Below are 19,714 nucleotides of genomic sequence, written 5' to 3'. Positions count from 1 at the left end.
TGATCACCCTGGGTTGAGAAGTTTTGCTCCAGAGTGTACCTAAGCAGTTCTGTAAGGGATCTCATTGCAACTGTTTATTCGAGGCTTGGCTCTCACCCATGAGACTCACAGTGCAACTCTCTCCAAAGGAATCCACTCTTTTCAGTCCCACCTCTTTGTACTCACCAACCTCTTTCATAGTCTGTAGATGGTTGGTCCGTCAAGGGCCACAAAAGTGTTGGTCTCGCCTTGGATGTGGATCCTCAGGTTGGAATGTAGATAGCAGTTTTCTCGGGGTTGCACCTAAAGCAAGATAAGAATAGTCCCACTTGAACATAGCATTGCACACATGCGATAGGACCTTAGGATAATGGCTTTTGCAACGAATTAGCGGCATATCTCAAAAATCTTGTGAGTTCATTTCCAGACCACTGCAATAAAGTGAAAGTCCCAATATAGAAAGTCATATGAATGTTTTGTTTCCCAGTGCATATAAAAGTTACAGTTACACTGTACTGTACTCTATGAAGTGTACAAGAGAATTATGTTTAAAAATGCATATGTTAATTTAAAAATATTTTATTGCTAAAAATGCTGATTATCATGTGAACCTTGAGCAAATTATAGTAACATCAGAAGATCACAGAATACAGATCACCATAACAAATGTAATAGTACTGAAAACGTTGGAAATATTGTGAGAATTACCGAAATGTGACCCAGAGACACAAAGCAAGCAAATGCTGTTGGCAAATGCAGAATGCCACCAATAGACTTGCGGGATGCAGGGTTTCCACAAACCTTCCATTTGTAAAAAGTGCAGTATCTGTGATGCACAGTAAAGAGAAGCACAATAAAACGAGGCACGCCTGTATCTGGAACAAAGATGTGCTGTTATTTTCCTGGTGAACACATTTTTTGAATACCTTCTCTGTGTATAGTATAGAGGAACATAATCTTGTACATTCATAATATATCAACAAGCTAATATCATTTAAACTACCTTATGGTCATTGGACATCCACTCTCTGCTGGGAGATGTCATAAGAGGCATGTTATTAACTCATGTAATACCCAGCTCTGCAGGGTACACACTAACATTATCTCCCTCGGCTTTTTTTCCTATAAACACTGTGAGACTTGAATATTTTCAAGGCCCCTTTCTACATGACATTTTCTATGTATGATAACTATTAAGAAACTCATTTTACAAATGTGGAGAAGTGCAGTGACTTGCCCAAGGTCCCAAAACAAGTTAATAATTTGTGGAATTAGATGCACGCGTGGAACATTAGTGCTCGGGGGAGCCTTAGTGTCCATCCAACCTGAGACCTAGGTCTACCGTTTGGGAAACTGAGGCCCAGCCAGAGGCAGCTGGGGTGTCAGGGCCACAGGTCTTCTGACTTGGGCCTCCTGCTTGTTCTGCTGTCCTGTGCTGCCTCCTTGAAATTCCACAAGTCTACATCCCTGAAACAACTGAGAACGGACATATGAGATAGGAAAATTACAAGAACAGGAAGCTGCCTCACCCCAAGCAACTTGGCCACAAGGTCTCACTCTATTAGTAGTTTTTACTGATCATTATTTGCCTTGCAGACATTGACAGCCCCAAAAACCTGGTGACCGACCGCGTGACAGAGAACACGGCCACCATTTCCTGGGACCCAGTGCAGGCCGTGATCGACAGGTACATGGTGCGCTACACCTCTGCTGATGGAGACACCAGGGAGGTCCCGGTGGGGCAGGAGCAGAGCAGCACCGTCCTGACGGGCCTGAGGCCGGGCGTGGAGTACACGGTCCACGTGTGGGCCCAGAAGGGGGACCAGGAGAGCAGGAAGGCTGACACCAAGGCCCCAACAGGTAATGGAACATGCATCATCACTGTGTCACTGCTAAGCTAATGTCTGTCTAGGTTGGTTTTCCTTCTCTAACCTTAGCTAGAAGAGGCTCAAGGATGAGCAGGCCAGTATCCTTGCATAGTAAATTGTGTACCCCTTTCTTCCATGGAATGGCTTCTCTTAGAATGCATAGCTTGTCCTGTTTGGTTCAAGACCAAAGTTTGGTCTTTAACCCTGGACATTACTGCTCCTTGTCCTTTGTTCTCTGCCTGTGCACCTGCTTTGTTATTAACACCTCCAGGCTTCAAGCACTGTCCTTGCAGAGCGCTGACTGCACTTTCTGACCCATTTATGTTTGGTACAGCTGGCAGTGAGAGAGGTAAGAGGTCAGGAGGCAGGAGAGGTGAGGAGTCTTGCTTGAGTAGAATAGTCACAGCTGGCTGGGGTCCGTCGTGAGGCCTGACAAGGGGTAAAACTAACTTTTCCTTCATACAGCACTTCCTTGAGTTCTTCAGACAAATCATCTGTCCTCTTTCACTCTGATCCTTCAGTGTGGGGATCCGGTGGACACATGCATCTCCCCTCCTGGTTTCCTACTCCCTTTCCTCTGCCCACACATCTGGGGGTGCCCTCCAGGGCCCTTCTGGTGGGGTCACCTCGCCCCTCTGGGTGATCCTCTTGGACAGCTTCCAACACAATCCCAGGTGGGCTCTCCTTTCCTTGGCCCACATCTGGTCCATGGGGAGCACACATGCATGTCTTGTCCATGCACCCAGATGTACGGGCCCTTTGCAATGCTGCAGCCTCTCGTTGCTCGGTAGCAGCACAAACCAGCCATTTTCTCACCTCTCAGATATTTTAGGCACATGGCAGCCACCAGCCCACGGTGCTCCCCACGCTTTGGGCAGGGTTTCTCCACCTTGGCACTGTTGGTAACTCTTTGTTGCTGGGGTCTGTCTGGTGCCCTGTACGATGTGTAGCAGCATCCCTGACCTTTACCCACTTGATGCCAGGAGCCTCCGCAACCCACACTGAACTGAGACAACCGAGAATGTCCCCAGACATTGCTGATCACCCTGGGTTGAGAAGTTTTGCTCCAGAGTGTACCTAAGCAGTTCTGTAAGGGATCTCATTGCAACTGTTTATTCGAGGCTTGGCTCTCACCCATGAGACTCACAGTGCAACTCTCTCCAAAGGAATCCACTCTTTTCAGTCCCACCTCTTTGTACTCACCAACCTCTTTCATAGTCTGTAGATGGTTGGTCCGTCAAGGGCCACAAAAGTGTTGGTCTCGCCTTGGATGTGGATCCTCAGGTTGGAATGTAGATAGCAGTTTTCTCGGGGTTGCACCTAAAGCAAGATAAGAATAGTCCCACTTGAACATAGCATTACACACACATGATAGGACCTTAGGATAATGGCTTTTGCAACGAACTAGCGGCATATCTCAAAAATCTTGTGAGTTTATTTCCAGACCACTGCAATAAAGTGAAAGTCCCAATATAGAAAGTCATATGAATGTTTTGTTTCCCAGTGCATATAAAAGTTACAGTTACACTGTACTGTACTCTATGAAGTGTACAAGAGAATTATGTTTAAAAATGCATATGTTAATTTAAAAATATTTTATTGCTAAAAATGCTGATTATCATGTGAACCTTGAGCAAATTATAGTAACATCAGAAGATCACAGAATACAGATCACCATAACAAATGTAATAGTACTGAAAACGTTGGAAATATTGTGAGAATTACCGAAATGTGACCCAGAGACACAAAGCAAGCAAATGCTGTTGGCAAATGCAGAATGCCACCAATAGACTTGCGGGATGCAGGGTTTCCACAAACCTTCCATTTGTAAAAAGGGCAGTATCTGTGATGCACAGTAAAGAGAAGCACAATAAAACGAGGCACGCCTGTATCTGGAACAAAGATGTGCTGTTATTTTCCTGGTGAACACATTTTTTGTATACCTTCTCTGTGTATAGTATAGAGGAACATAATCTTGTACATTCATAATATATCAACAAGCTAATATCATTTAAACTACCTTATGGTCATTGGACATCCACTCTCTGCTGGGAGATGTCATAAGAGGCATGTTATTAACTCATGTAATACCCAGCTCTGCAGGGTACACACTAACATTATCTCCCTCGGCTTTTTTTCCTATAAACACTGTGAGACTTGAATATTTTCAAGGCCCCTTTCTACATGACATTTTCTATGTATGATAACTATTAAGAAACTCATTTTACAAATGTGGAGAAGTGCAGTGACTTGCCCAAGGTCCCAAAACAAGTTAATAATTTGTGGAATTAGATGCACGCGTGGAACATTAGTGCTCGGGGGAGCCTTAGTGTCCATCCAACCTGAGACCTAGGTCTACCGTTTGGGAAACTGAGGCCCAGCCAGAGGCAGCTGGGGTGTCAGGGCCACAGGTCTTCTGACTTGGGCCTCCTGCTTGTTCTGCTGTCCTGTGCTGCCTCCTTGAAATTCCACAAGTCTACATCCCTGAAACAACTGAGAACGGACATATGAGATAGGAAAATTACAAGAACAGGAAGCTGCCTCACCCCAAGCAACTTGGCCACAAGGTCTCACTCTATTAGTAGTTTTTACTGATCATTATTTGCCTTGCAGACATTGACAGCCCCAAAAACCTGGTGACCGACCGCGTGACAGAGAACACGGCCACCATTTCCTGGGACCCAGTGCAGGCCGTGATCGACAGGTACATGGTGCGCTACACCTCTGCTGATGGAGACACCAGGGAGGTCCCGGTGGGGCAGGAGCAGAGCAGCACCGTCCTGACGGGCCTGAGGCCGGGCGTGGAGTACACGGTCCACGTGTGGGCCCAGAAGGGGGACCAGGAGAGCAGGAAGGCTGACACCAAGGCCCCAACAGGTAATGGAACATGCATCATCACTGTGTCACTGCTAAGCTAATGTCTGTCTAGGTTGGTTTTCCTTCTCTAACCTTAGCTAGAAGAGGCTCAAGGATGAGCAGGCCAGTATCCTTGCATAGTAAATTGTGTACCCCTTTCTTCCATGGAATGGCTTCTCTTAGAATGCATAGCTTGTCCTGTTTGGTTCAAGACCAAAGTTTGGTCTTTAACCCTGGACATTACTGCTCCTTGTCCTTTGTTCTCTGCCTGTGCACCTGCTTTGTTATTAACACCTCCAGGCTTCAAGCACTGTCCTTGCAGAGCGCTGACTGCACTTTCTGACCCATTTATGTTTGGTACAGCTGGCAGTGAGAGAGGTAAGAGGTCAGGAGGCAGGAGAGGTGAGGAGTCTTGCTTGAGTAGAATAGTCACAGCTGGCTGGGGTCCGTCGTGAGGCCTGACAAGGGGTAAAACTAACTTTTCCTTCATACAGCACTTCCTTGAGTTCTTCAGACAAATCATCTGTCCTCTTTCACTCTGATCCTTCAGTGTGGGGATCCGGTGGACACATGCATCTCCCCTCCTGGTTTCCTACTCCCTTTCCTCTGCCCACACATCTGGGGGTGCCCTCCAGGGCCCTTCTGGTGGGGTCACCTCGCCCCTCTGGGTGATCCTCTTGGACAGCTTCCAACACAATCCCAGGTGGGCTCTCCTTTCCTTGGCCCACATCTGGTCCATGGGGAGCACACATGCATGTCTTGTCCATGCACCCAGATGTACGGGCCCTTTGCAATGCTGCAGCCTCTCGTTGCTCGGTAGCAGCACAAACCAGCCATTTTCTCACCTCTCAGATATTTTAGGCACATGGCAGCCACCAGCCCACGGTGCTCCCCACGCTTTGGGCAGGGTTTCTCCACCTTGGCACTGTTGGTAACTCTTTGTTGCTGGGGTCTGTCTGGTGCCCTGTACGATGTGTAGCAGCATCCCTGACCTTTACCCACTTGATGCCAGGAGCCTCCGCAACCCACACTGAACTGAGACAACCGAGAATGTCCCCAGACATTGCTGATCACCCTGGGTTGAGAAGTTTTGCTCCAGAGTGTACCTAAGCAGTTCTGTAAGGGATCTCATTGCAACTGTTTATTCGAGGCTTGGCTCTCACCCATGAGACTCACAGTGCAACTCTCTCCAAAGGAATCCACTCTTTTCAGTCCCACCTCTTTGTACTCACCAACCTCTTTCATAGTCTGTAGATGGTTGGTCCGTCAAGGGCCACAAAAGTGTTGGTCTCGCCTTGGATGTGGATCCTCAGGTTGGAATGTAGATAGCAGTTTTCTCGGGGTTGCACCTAAAGCAAGATAAGAATAGTCCCACTTGAACATAGCATTACACACACATGATAGGACCTTAGGATAATGGCTTTTGCAACGAACTAGCGGCATATCTCAAAAATCTTGTGAGTTTATTTCCAGACCACTGCAATAAAGTGAAAGTCCCAATATAGAAAGTCATATGAATGTTTTGTTTCCCAGTGCATATAAAAGTTACAGTTACACTGTACTGTACTCTATGAAGTGTACAAGAGAATTATGTTTAAAAATGCATATGTTAATTTAAAAATATTTTATTGCTAAAAATGCTGATTATCATGTGAACCTTGAGCAAATTATAGTAACATCAGAAGATCACAGAATACAGATCACCATAACAAATGTAATAGTACTGAAAACGTTGGAAATATTGTGAGAATTACCGAAATGTGACCCAGAGACACAAAGCAAGCAAATGCTGTTGGCAAATGCAGAATGCCACCAATAGACTTGCGGGATGCAGGGTTTCCACAAACCTTCCATTTGTAAAAAGGGCAGTATCTGTGATGCACAGTAAAGAGAAGCACAATAAAACGAGGCACGCCTGTATCTGGAACAAAGATGTGCTGTTATTTTCCTGGTGAACACATTTTTTGTATACCTTCTCTGTGTATAGTATAGAGGAACATAATCTTGTACATTCATAATATATCAACAAGCTAATATCATTTAAACTACCTTATGGTCATTGGACATCCACTCTCTGCTGGGAGATGTCATAAGAGGCATGTTATTAACTCATGTAATACCCAGCTCTGCAGGGTACACACTAACATTATCTCCCTCGGCTTTTTTTCCTATAAACACTGTGAGACTTGAATATTTTCAAGGCCCCTTTCTACATGACATTTTCTATGTATGATAACTATTAAGAAACTCATTTTACAAATGTGGAGAAGTGCAGTGACTTGCCCAAGGTCCCAAAACAAGTTAATAATTTGTGGAATTAGATGCACGCGTGGAACATTAGTGCTCGGGGGAGCCTTAGTGTCCATCCAACCTGAGACCTAGGTCTACCGTTTGGGAAACTGAGGCCCAGCCAGAGGCAGCTGGGGTGTCAGGGCCACAGGTCTTCTGACTTGGGCCTCCTGCTTGTTCTGCTGTCCTGTGCTGCCTCCTTGAAATTCCACAAGTCTACATCCCTGAAACAACTGAGAACGGACATATGAGATAGGAAAATTACAAGAACAGGAAGCTGCCTCACCCCAAGCAACTTGGCCACAAGGTCTCACTCTATTAGTAGTTTTTACTGATCATTATTTGCCTTGCAGACATTGACAGCCCCAAAAACCTGGTGACCGACCGCGTGACAGAGAACACGGCCACCATTTCCTGGGACCCAGTGCAGGCCGTGATCGACAGGTACATGGTGCGCTACACCTCTGCTGATGGAGACACCAGGGAGGTCCCGGTGGGGCAGGAGCAGAGCAGCACCGTCCTGACGGGCCTGAGGCCGGGCGTGGAGTACACGGTCCACGTGTGGGCCCAGAAGGGGGACCAGGAGAGCAGGAAGGCTGACACCAAGGCCCCAACAGGTAATGGAACATGCATCATCACTGTGTCACTGCTAAGCTAATGTCTGTCTAGGTTGGTTTTCCTTCTCTAACCTTAGCTAGAAGAGGCTCAAGGATGAGCAGGCCAGTATCCTTGCATAGTAAATTGTGTACCCCTTTCTTCCATGGAATGGCTTCTCTTAGAATGCATAGCTTGTCCTGTTTGGTTCAAGACCAAAGTTTGGTCTTTAACCCTGGACATTACTGCTCCTTGTCCTTTGTTCTCTGCCTGTGCACCTGCTTTGTTATTAACACCTCCAGGCTTCAAGCACTGTCCTTGCAGAGCGCTGACTGCACTTTCTGACCCATTTATGTTTGGTACAGCTGGCAGTGAGAGAGGTAAGAGGTCAGGAGGCAGGAGAGGTGAGGAGTCTTGCTTGAGTAGAATAGTCACAGCTGGCTGGGGTCCGTCGTGAGGCCTGACAAGGGGTAAAACTAACTTTTCCTTCATACAGCACTTCCTTGAGTTCTTCAGACAAATCATCTGTCCTCTTTCACTCTGATCCTTCAGTGTGGGGATCCGGTGGACACATGCATCTCCCCTCCTGGTTTCCTACTCCCTTTCCTCTGCCCACACATCTGGGGGTGCCCTCCAGGGCCCTTCTGGTGGGGTCACCTCGCCCCTCTGGGTGATCCTCTTGGACAGCTTCCAACACAATCCCAGGTGGGCTCTCCTTTCCTTGGCCCACATCTGGTCCATGGGGAGCACACATGCATGTCTTGTCCATGCACCCAGATGTACGGGCCCTTTGCAATGCTGCAGCCTCTCGTTGCTCGGTAGCAGCACAAACCAGCCATTTTCTCACCTCTCAGATATTTTAGGCACATGGCAGCCACCAGCCCACGGTGCTCCCCACGCTTTGGGCAGGGTTTCTCCACCTTGGCACTGTTGGTAACTCTTTGTTGCTGGGGTCTGTCTGGTGCCCTGTACGATGTGTAGCAGCATCCCTGACCTTTACCCACTTGATGCCAGGAGCCTCTGCAACCCACACTGAACTGAGACAACCGAGAATGTCCCCAGACATTGCTGATCACCCCTGGTTGAGAAGTTTTGCTCCAGAGTGTACCTAAGCAGTTCTGTAAGGGATCTCATTGCAACTGTTTATTCGAGGCTTGGCTCTCACCCATGAGACTCACAGTGCAACTCTCTCCAAAGGAATCCACTCTTTTCAGTCCCACCTCTTTGTACTCACCAACCTCTTTCATAGTCTGTAGATGGTTGGTCCGTCAAGGGCCACAAAAGTGTTGGTCTCGCCTTGGATGTGGATCCTCAGGTTGGAATGTAGATAGCAGTTTTCTCGGGGTTGCACCTAAAGCAAGATAAGAATAGTCCCACTTGAACATAGCATTACACACACATGATAGGACCTTAGGATAATGGCTTTTGCAACGAACTAGCGGCATATCTCAAAAATCTTGTGAGTTTATTTCCAGACCACTGCAATAAAGTGAAAGTCCCAATATAGAAAGTCATATGAATGTTTTGTTTCCCAGTGCATATAAAAGTTACAGTTACACTGTACTGTACTCTATGAAGTGTACAAGAGAATTATGTTTAAAAATGCATATACGTTAATCTAAAAATATTTTATTGCTAAAAATGCTAATCATCATGTAAGCCTTCAGTGAATTGTAGTGACATCGAAGATCACAGATCATAGATCACCATAACAAATGTAATAGTACTGAAAATGTTAGAAATACTATGAGAATTACCAAAATGTGACCGAGAGACACAAAGCAAGCAAATGCTGTTGGCAAATGCATAATTGCATCAATAGACCTGCTGGATGCAGTGCTGTCACATACCTTCCATTTGTAAAAAGTTCAATATCTATGATGCACCTATAGAGAAGCACAATAAAACGAGGCACGCCTGTATCTGGAACAAAGATGTGCTGTTATTTTCCTGGTGAACACATTTTTTGAATACCTTCTCTGTGTATAGTATAGAGGAACATAATCTTGTACATTCATAATATATCAACAAGCTAATATCATTTAAACTACCTTATGGTCATTGGACATCCACTCTCTGCTGGGAGATGTCATAAGAGGCATGTTATTAACTCATGTAATACCCAGCTCTGCAGGGTACACACTAACATTATCTCCCTCGGCTTTTTTTCCTATAAACACTGTGAGACTTGAATATTTTCAAGGCCCCTTTCTACATGACATTTTCTATGTATGATAACTATTAAGAAACTCATTTTACAAATGTGGAGAAGTGCAGTGACTTGCCCAAGGTCCCAAAACAAGTTAATAATTTGTGGAATTAGATGCACGTGTGGAACATTAGTGCTCGGGGGAGCCTTAGTGTCCATCCAACCTGAGACCTAGGTCTACCGTTTGGGAAACTGAGGCCCAGCCAGAGGCAGCTGGGGTGTCAGGGCCACAGGTCTTCTGACTTGGGCCTCCTGCTTGTTCTGCTGTCCTGTGCTGCCTCCTTGAAATTCCACAAGTCTACATCCCTGAAACAACTGAGAATGGACATATGAGATAGGAAAATTACAAGAACAGGAAGCTGCCTCACCCCAAGCAACTTGGCCACAAGGTCTCACTCTATTAGTAGTTTTTACTGATCATTATTTGCCTTGCAGACATTGACAGCCCCAAAAACCTGGTGACCGACCGCGTGACAGAGAACACGGCCACCGTCTCCTGGGACCCGGTGCAGGCCATCATCGACAGGTACATGGTGCGCTACACCTCTGCTGATGGAGACACCAGGGAGGTCCCGGTGGGGCAGGAGCAGAGCAGCACCGTCCTGACGGGCCTGAGGCCGGGCGTGGAGTACACGGTCCACGTGTGGGCCCAGAAGGGGGACCGGGAGAGCAGGAAGGCCGACACCAAGGCCCCGACAGGTAATGGTACATTGTTCTTTGAAAATGTAAGCCCTGTCCTGCTGTCTATGGCTGGTCAAGTTTTGGTTTCCTGTTCCGCAACTGGCAGAATTGATGACTTATGGAGGAGATGGAGGGTAGACTTCTGTCAAACCACACACCACCCGTCACATCCTTTTGACACATTATATCCAGTGAAGCTCCTATGTGGCCTTGTACTTTGATCTTGTAAAGATAAATGGAGATTGGTGTTATCCCCCCGCTGTTTCTCCAATTGTATATTTCCTTTGTGATCAATCATTAAATATTTCTTCTTGAAAGGGAAGAAATGGAAAGAAACTGCGTGTAAGGATCTGTGAGCTAAGTTCTTTAGGGAAATGGCTTTTGCTGTCATCTCTTTGGAACAAGGAAGTGTTACTGCTTTCTTAGTAGATAAATCCTCTTTTGCGTGCTGTGTGCTCAGTTCTGAAGATCCTAGGGCTGCACTTTTATACAATAATGGTTCATAATTTCTAAAGCTCTTTCATCTCTATTTCCTCATTTTTTAACAACAGATTTATTGAGTTATGATTTACATAGTATAAAACCCACCCTTTTAAAGTGTGTAATTCAGTGGTTTTTAGTATATGCAGAGTTGTGCAACCATCACCGCTCTCTAATCCTGAATATTTTCATCACCCCCAAAACAAACACCATACCATTAGCAGTCATTTCACATCCCTACTTCCTCTAGCCTTAGGAAACTACTGCTTTCTGCCTTTAGAAATTTCCTTATTCTGGACATTTCATGTGAATAGATTCATACAATATGTGGCCTTTTGTGACTGGCTTCATTCACTAAGCATAATAGTTTCAAGGTTCATCCATGTTGTAGCTTGTGTCAATATGTCATTTTATTGCTAAATAATATTCCATTATATGGATATAATACATTTTGTTTCTCCATTTGTCAGTTTATAAGCATTTGGGTTGTTTCCACTTTTTGGCTATTGTAAATAATGATGCTGTGAGCATTTGTGTACAAATTTTTGTGTGGACATATGTTTTCAGTTCTTTTGGCTATATACCTAGGAGTGGAATTGCTAAGTCATGTAATAATTCTATGTTTAACTTTTTGAGGAGATGCCAAATTGTTTCCGGAGTGCTGGCACTGTTTTAATTCCTACCAGCAATGAATGAGAATTATATTCCTCATTTAGGTGGTACTCAGAGGAATTTGTTGAGACAGGTAGAACAGGAATCAATACCCCCATTTTACGGTTGCAAAACCTCAAATACAGAGAAGTGAATGATTTCCACAAGTCACAAAGTTAGCTGATGATTCATGGAGTCAGACTTGTGGAATATTCATGGTACCTTAAGATCTATTTGGCAAGGCCTACATTTTACAAATGAGGAACGGAGACCCAGCCAGAGGCAGCAGAGCTGTCCAGGGCTGCAGCTGGCGGCTGGCAGAGCTGGGCCTAGATCCCTGGTCTGCTGGCTCCAGCCCAAGGCTCCTCCTGCTCCTCCACTCTGCCTCTCTGGGCTGGGACTGGAATGTAGCTCTTCTGACTCTGGATCTAGTGCTCATTCTGCTGTGCTGTGCTGCCTCCTTGAGGATCCAGGAGTCCAGGTCCTAGGTCTTGGACACAGAGCTTGGATCTATGTCCAGGAAACAACGGAAAATCCACAAAGGAGATGAGAAAACCATAAGATTGGAGACTGCCTCGGCCCAAGCAACATGGTCTAGCTCTTTGGTGCTTATTAATAGTACATTTTTCATTTCAGACATTGACAGCCCCAAAAACCTGGTAACTGACTGGGTGACAGAGAACACAGCCACCGTCTCCTGGGACCCGGTGCAGGCCATCATCGACAGGTACATGGTGCGCTACACCTCTGCTGACGGAGACACCAGGGAGGTTCCGGTGGGGCAGGAGCAGAGCAGCACCGTCCTGACGGGCCTGAGGCCGGGCGTGGAGTACACGGTCCACGTGTGGGCCCAGAAGGGGGACCGGGAGAGCAGGAAGGCCGACACCAAGGCCCTGACAGGTAATGGAGCATCGTTCTTTGGGAATGTAAGCCCTGTCCTGTTAAGCCTATGGCTGGTCAAGTTTTGTTTTCCTGAACTGACACTGGAAGTTGATGATTTATTGAAGAGCTCTATGATGGCCCTCCTTCGTCATGGACCACACACACCGTCTCTCGTTTCCCTTTCACTGGTTTCTTTACAAATCAGGTCCACCTGGCAGTCTCCAAGCTGGAAGTCTGCCATGACTGGAAAGTCACATCCAGCCACTGTTCCTCTGAGTGTGTGAATCTTTTGCTCTGTATGAGGGTCTCCTATTGAGTTTGTGATTTGAAACAGGAAATGAAAATCAAGTCATTAATATTAATCATAATATGTTCAAAATTCAGCTTCAAAAAAGTAGACTTTACATCTACCAGAGTAAGTTGTATGTGGTTTTCTTTACTATAAATGAATCATATGATAATACTAGTTTTGAGGGTAAGGATAACATCTATGTCATGCTCTTTTTTCTGATTTAAGTATAGTTGAGTAACAATATTGTGTTATTGTCAGGTGTAATTTCTAGGGTATATTCTCATCTTATTGTGAAAGAGATGTATGATTATATTTCTGTACTGTGATTTAGCCAGCAATCCAGCATTACAAGTGAATCTGTCATATGCTAACAGATATTAAAACTGGATGTTAACTTTGCTGATTCATTTAACAACACATATTGAGCGTTTTCCATGGGCCCTGTTCCCTACCAGGCAGCGGGAACCCCGAGGGGAGTAGAATACAACCCTGTTCCTCTAGGAGCTTATGTTTGCAACTGACTGATAGAATCTTCTTGTATGAGATGGGAGATCTTTGTTGACATGATGCTAGGAACAAAATTATCAATATTAGCTGCTTGTGAGCAGAGACCATGTCTTCTTCACATGGACCCTGCACACTGCCTGGTCCCATGCCTTGCATGTAGTAGACATTTGGTATATGCTTATTAAATGAATAAAGAAATTTGTTTTGCTAAACTCTTGGTAGAGGTAATAGTATTTTTCAGATTTTGGTCTCCTGTGTTTTCTCCTTGAGGAGTCAAGATCTTTCTGGGGAGAGAAGACATATGTCCATGTCACAGTTAGCGCATGCAAGGTGGAAGACCCACAAACTATGAAGGGGTGTCACCCCAAGCAAAATAGGCTGTGAGCCTATTCTGCACTCTGTGGCCTATTAGTAGTGCAATTGATCAGCATTTTTCCTTTCAGACATTGACAGCCCCCAAAACCTGGTGACCGACCGGGTGACAGAGAACACGGCCACCGTCTCCTGGGACCCGGTGCAGGCCGTGATCGACAGGTACATGGTGCGCTACACCTCTGCTGATGGAGACACCAGGGAGGTCCCAGTGGGGCAGGAGCAGAGCAGCACCGTCCTGACGGGCCTGAGGCCGGGCGTGGAGTACACGGTCCACGTGTGGGCCCAGAAGGGGGACCGGGAGAGCAGGAAGGCCGACACCAAGACCCCGACAGGTAACAGGAGGGAAGAGAGCAACAAAGCAGGGTTTTCGCTGTGGGCTGGTCTGCTGCCGCTGAACCATGGCACTGCTGCTTTTGTGGCCCGTGACCTTCAGAGCTATGGACTATATTAAGAGAGTTTGCTGTAAAAAAACTTGGTTCACCTAAAGAAAGAACAAAGCATAGTAATGGGCTCAGTACTGAGTGGTCCCAAGAATGTCTTAAAATTGTTTTCCAAAGCCTGTGGGTTTTTTAAAAAATTAATTAATTAATTATTTTATTGGCTGTGTTGGGTCTTCGTTGGTGTACACAGGCTTTAGCTAGTTGTGGTGAGTAGGGGCTACTCTTCGTTGTGGTGCATGGGCTCCTCTTCGTTGTGGTGCATGGGCTCCTCATTGCCGTGGCTTCTCTTGTTGCAGAGCACAGGCTGTAGGTGCGTGGGCTTTAGTAGTTGCGGCACACAGGCTCAACAGTTGTGGCTAACAGGCTTAGTTGCTCTGCGGCATGTGGGATCTTCCTGGAGCAGGGATTGAACCTGTGTCCCCTGCATTGGCAGGTGGATTCTTAATGACTGCACCACCTAGGAAGTCCCAAGCCTGTGGTTTTAATCTCTGTGTCTCTCAGTTATAGAAAATCATAGGCAATAAGGTAAAGCCAATATGAAATTCTTAAAAACACTGGGTTAAAGTACTTTTTTGTGGCAAGCTCTTTTATTTTAATTTTTACTTAATATATATTGTTTAGTTTAAAGGAACAAGTGTTACCCCTGGCAGCTGGAGCTCTGTGTTCGTTTCAACATGCAGCTAAATTTTAATGAACCTTTTGTATTTATTTTGTAGCCAAGCCTGGGCTACAAAATAAATATGCTTCCTACTCTCTTGCAGTGAACAAAATAAATATGCTTCTTACTCTCTTGAAGTCCAGTGGGAAAGATAGACAATCAATAAGCAAACATATTTATAAGTGTAAAATATAATAAGTCCTGTGAATGAGATGAACATGGTGTAGATGTAGAGAGTATCAGGGCAAGGATGGAATGGGGGAGTACTCGTTAAGATACACATTGACAGAAACACCCAAATAACAGTGGCTTAAACAAGAAAGAAATCTATTTCTCTCTTCTGGAATGGTCAGAGTGTAAGGGACCAAGGCTCATAGGGTAGCTCCATGGTACAGGAGACCCAGGCTCCTTCCATATTGTTGCTCAGCCATTCCTAGAGAGTTGCCTGCATCTATGTGGTCATCACCTATCCTTACACCAGCCAGTGGAAAGGGGCATGAGAAGGAAAGAGCATGACTGCAAGGCACACGTCACTTCTCACATTCCACTGGCCAGATCCAAGACACAGTTCCAGATCTCACTATAAGGGGGAGGCTGGGAAATGAAGTCTTTAGCCGGTGGGCTGTGTGCCCAGCTTGCAATTCTGTTACACTGTTCCACCCAACACAGTGGCCACTAGCTACATGTGGCTATTTAAATTTTAATTAATTAACAGTAATTTAAAAATTATTTCCTCAGTCGCACTAGCCACATTTCCAATGGTCAGTAGCCACGTGTGACTAATTGCTACTGTATTGGGCAGTGCAGATGATAGACTGTCCCCATCACTGCAGAGAGATCTATTGGACAGTATGCTTGTAGAGGAAAGGCAGCATGGGTATTGGAAAACTAGCCATTTTGGGCAGAGGGAGGAATATGTGTGATGGCCCTAGCCTAGAACAGCATGAGGTGGTTGAAGACCTGAAAGGAGGCTGGTGCTGGAACACAGAGGGTGGGAGAGAAAGTGGCATGAGATGATGGGGAGAGGAGGAAAGTTCAGATCATAAAGGATCACATGGTGCCTCGAAGAGGGAGCATGCTATATCTATTAGAAGGATAGTGGCATGATGTGGTATTATTATCATTATTATTTCTATTTTTTGGCCATGCTGTGCAGCATGCAGGATCCTAGTTCCCCAACCAGGTATAGAACCCGTGCCCCTTGACATGGAAGCATGGAGTCTTAACCCCTGGACAGCCAGGAATTCCCTCATTTTTAAAAGGTTATTTGGGCCAGAGTGATGATATGGAAAATGTTTTCAATGGAATCATATGATTAATAAAGATAATGTGAATGGTGATGGGGAGGTGGGATGTCCCCCTTGACTCTAAAATTTAGTCTTTACTTTTTGAAAAGAAATTGACAGCCCCCAAAACCTGGTGACCAACCGCGTGACAGAGCACACAGCTACTGTCTCTTGGGACCCGGTGCAGGCCGTGATCGACAGGTACATGGTGCGCTACACCTCTGCTGATGGAGACACCAGGGAGGTCCCGGTGGGGCAGGAGCAGAGCAGCACCGTCCTGACGGGCCTGAGGCCAGGCATGGAGTACACGGTCCACGTGTGGGCCCAGAAGGGGGACTGGGAGAGCAGGAAGGCTGACACCAAGGCCCTGACAGGTACTGTGAAGGACGGGGACATTGAACTCTTCACACCTAACAGGAGGCAGCCTTCCTCCACATCTGGGCTGGGGAGGGGAGCAGGGAGCACAGTGTTTCATCTGAGGGCATCCTTCAAAGTGGTTCTGTTTTCACCTTCTTAGGGTAATACAATAAGTCCCCTACATACAAACCTTCAAGGTGTGAACTTTCAAAATGTGAACCTGCATTTACATGTCCAATCACATAAGTCAGTTCACGTGTCTGGTGTACATTGTCACGTGCGTGCATCCTCTACAAGTGGTTGTGCCTTTGTGTGCCTTATGGTGCAGTTCTGTATAGAGTACAGTAGTACAGTGTCTTTATTTCAAGCCCAGGATGTCTGCAAGCAAGCTTAAAAGTGGTGGTGATGTGGCTGGTACGTCACTGTACTTTTCAAAGTACTATACTGTAAGATTAAAAATGTTTTCTTTATTTTTTGTGTTTGTTTTTTATGTCTTACTTCTGTGAAAAGTGTTATAACCCTATGACCGTACAGTACCATATAGCTGATTGTGTTCGTTGGGTACCTAGACTAATTTTGTTGGACTTATGAACCAATTGGATTTACGCATGGAACTCGTTCGTATGTCGGGGACTTACTGGACGTTGGCAGGACCGTTTAGATTAAAATGAGAGCGTGTTAGAAGGCTTAGTGTGAAGCAGGACTGTGTGACTCTTCAAGACGGTTGTGTGAAAGGTAGCCTCCCTTACCACCCCTCACCCAGCCCAGCTCCCAGGCTCTTTGCCCTGGATATGAGAACCTGGTTGGGCCTCAGTTTGGAGAGGAGGGAGGCAAGGAGCCTCTTCTACTTCCACCTCCAGACTGGGGCATCGCCTCTCACTGTCCGTCTCCCGTTGGCGACCAAAGGGGCCTGGACTGCTTGTGTTTTATGTGTGTGATGAGGCCCCTGGTCTCGCTGGGCATCACAGAGGTCAGGCCTCAGAGGGACCTGACAGGATCACTGAGCCCATCCTGATGTCTGTGGGCCACTTTAGACAGTCTGGGCAAGGCCTGGGCCGTCCCCTGTGTGGCTGAGTACGCCATGTGTGGCCACTGGAGTTAGAGGTGCCTTGAATTTCTTTATTATTTTTGTTAGTTACAATGAACAGAAGTTCTTAATCAAAAAAGTAACACATGCTTATAGTAAAAATTTTCAAACTAAACAAAAGCGTATAGAAAGAGAAACTCTTTTCCACATCCTAGACTCCCTGATACTCAGTGCTGCTCTCCCGGGGCAACCAGCATCTTCCGTCCTCCTTCTCCCTTCTTCTCCCTCCCTTCCTCCTTCCGCTCTCTCTCAGTCTCCCTCTCTCTTCCTCTTTCCTCGATTTCTTCCTTCCTCTCTTCCTTCTTTATCTTCTCTTTGCTTCACTTTCCCCGTTTTTAAACACAAAAATATTCCATCTTTCCACGTTGTAGAAATGTGGAAATAACTAAGACGCATCTCAAGCTCATAACCCTGGGGTGGGTGGGCAGTCAAAGCAGTGGCAGGATCCAACTTCAGATATTTAAGTAGTTAAGGTTTTGCTTTGATTTTGAAAACAGGAAATGCAGTTTTTCCGTGTGATGAATGGAATAAAATCCATACCAGAAGTTATGCTTTAGAAACTCACACCAAGCTGCTGTTACAGAAATTCAAAATTTGTCAAAACATCCTAATTCAAAACAACAGCTGCCTGATGTCTATTAAAATACTGCAATTCAATTCTCAGCTGAAATGCTACCGGGTAGAAAATAGCCTGGAGACATCTTTTTTGGAAACTTCTAAATTAAAATCACCTTCTATGATAATGATTTTTCAAAATGGAAATTTCCATTCATATCTTGTTTGGTTAAAAAAAATGAGTCGTCAGACCAATTATTGTGGTGTCGACTGGAATTTTTGCTGAGTTTTAGTTTTCCTGGTCTACAGTGCACACACGTACCCACACTTTCCCTCTGGCGTTTGAATGGGAAAGTGCGTAGGAACCAGAAGAAATCTCTGCTTTTCCTACACCTCTACTACCTTTTCTTCCTTTCTCTCCTCCTTTATACAAGTACCTCCCCTGCTTCCCCATTCTGTACGGGGTATGCATTGAAGGCTGTGTACTTATGTAAGACATAGAGTTTTATATTTCTGTACTAACAATTTCCATCATAAGCTCCCATTCCGCTTGTTATTTGGCAAACTCAGTTTATTGGGAGTCATTCTCCTTCCCCAGGGCTGTATGTAAAGTCTTGGGTGGTTTTCCAAGGCCAGACATGGGGTCCCATCAAGTATTTTGGGCATCTTTCTGGGCGGGCGGCGCAGAGTGCCCCTGGTTCTGTGTGCAGGATGCTTTCGGATCTGCTCTTCTTCATCCTTCCTTGGCACTCCGGGAGTGTTGCCGTCTCAGGGAATCTGTCTGCTGGTCGAGATTGCACACACCCACTGCTCTCTGGAGATCTGGTGGGGAAGTGGGAGCCCAGGTTCACTCCCCCTGGGACTCACCCAACTCCCTGTTCCTTAACCTGCTTGTCCTCAATGGGTTTATACTTTAAGAAACACAGATCCTAAAAGCCTTGTGGCAAGGAAGAGTGGAGCCTGCTACCTACTTGACAGGAGGAAGAAAAATGGGAGGATATGTAGGGAGAAAAATATAAGCCGACACCTTAAAAATCACCTCACCTCATTACCTTAGTAATAATAATTACCTGATGTTTTATATACAGACATTGACCCTCCCCAAAACCTCCATCCGTCTGCTGTAACACAGTCTGGTGGGGTATTGACCTGGACACCACCCTCTGCTCAGATCGATGGCTATGTTCTGACCTACCACTTGCCAGATGGAACTGTCAAGGTACTGGATGTTCCTTGTCTTTTTTCTCTTCTGCCCCTGCCCAGCCTCCCTATGAAGCAACTCACTGGGGACAGCCAGCGTGATAGCTGGTCCCATGGCAACCTGCTGATAAATGCACTGATCCTTATTGATCACCAGCTGTGTGCAAGGGACAATGCTAAACTCGGTCATTTGTGAACAATATACATATGGTCTCATTTTATAGGACTAACCTTTGTGCCTGCGCCTCCCTAGCTGACTGTCACGTATCCACCGTCCACACATCTGCCCCATGTTATTTTGTTTAATGTCTGTCTTCCCCAATAAATGCTAGCTCCATGAGGACAGGGAGTTTTTGTCTGCTTTGCCTATTCTTGTATCTAAAGTGCTTGGAACTTTGAGCACGGTTGGTGTTCAGTAAGTATTTATTGAATGGACCAATTACCCCTTATTTCAAGAATGGTACCTCC

The 19,714-nt window shown here is 45.8% G+C and overlaps 1 protein-coding gene across 2 annotated transcripts in view; it reads left to right on the top strand.

The window, feature by feature from the left end:
- Window positions 1–19,714, top strand: part of TNN (tenascin N) — a 67,716-nt gene that overhangs the window by 30,715 nt on the left and 17,287 nt on the right. Inside the window, exons 9-12 of one of the 2 annotated variants that reach the window (XM_057728984.1) lie at window positions 1,576–1,839; window positions 10,231–10,494; window positions 13,732–13,995; window positions 19,135–19,265. In XM_057728984.1, coding sequence (XP_057584967.1) covers window positions 1,576–1,839; window positions 10,231–10,494; window positions 13,732–13,995; window positions 19,135–19,265 — 923 coding nt within the window. Of the gene's footprint in view, window positions 1–1,575; window positions 1,840–4,460; window positions 4,725–10,230; window positions 10,495–12,243; window positions 12,508–13,731; window positions 13,996–19,134; window positions 19,266–19,714 lie in introns of both variants that reach the window. The other variant, XM_057728985.1, reaches the window with a different exon arrangement.

This window comes from Hippopotamus amphibius, chromosome 3 (genome assembly GCF_030028045.1).
Source record: "Hippopotamus amphibius kiboko isolate mHipAmp2 chromosome 3, mHipAmp2.hap2, whole genome shotgun sequence".
In the NCBI taxonomy this organism is placed as follows: domain Eukaryota; kingdom Metazoa; phylum Chordata; class Mammalia; order Artiodactyla; family Hippopotamidae; genus Hippopotamus; species Hippopotamus amphibius.
The sequence above is the reverse complement of the archived record's forward strand: the minus strand, read 5'-3'. Positions and strand labels throughout refer to the sequence as shown.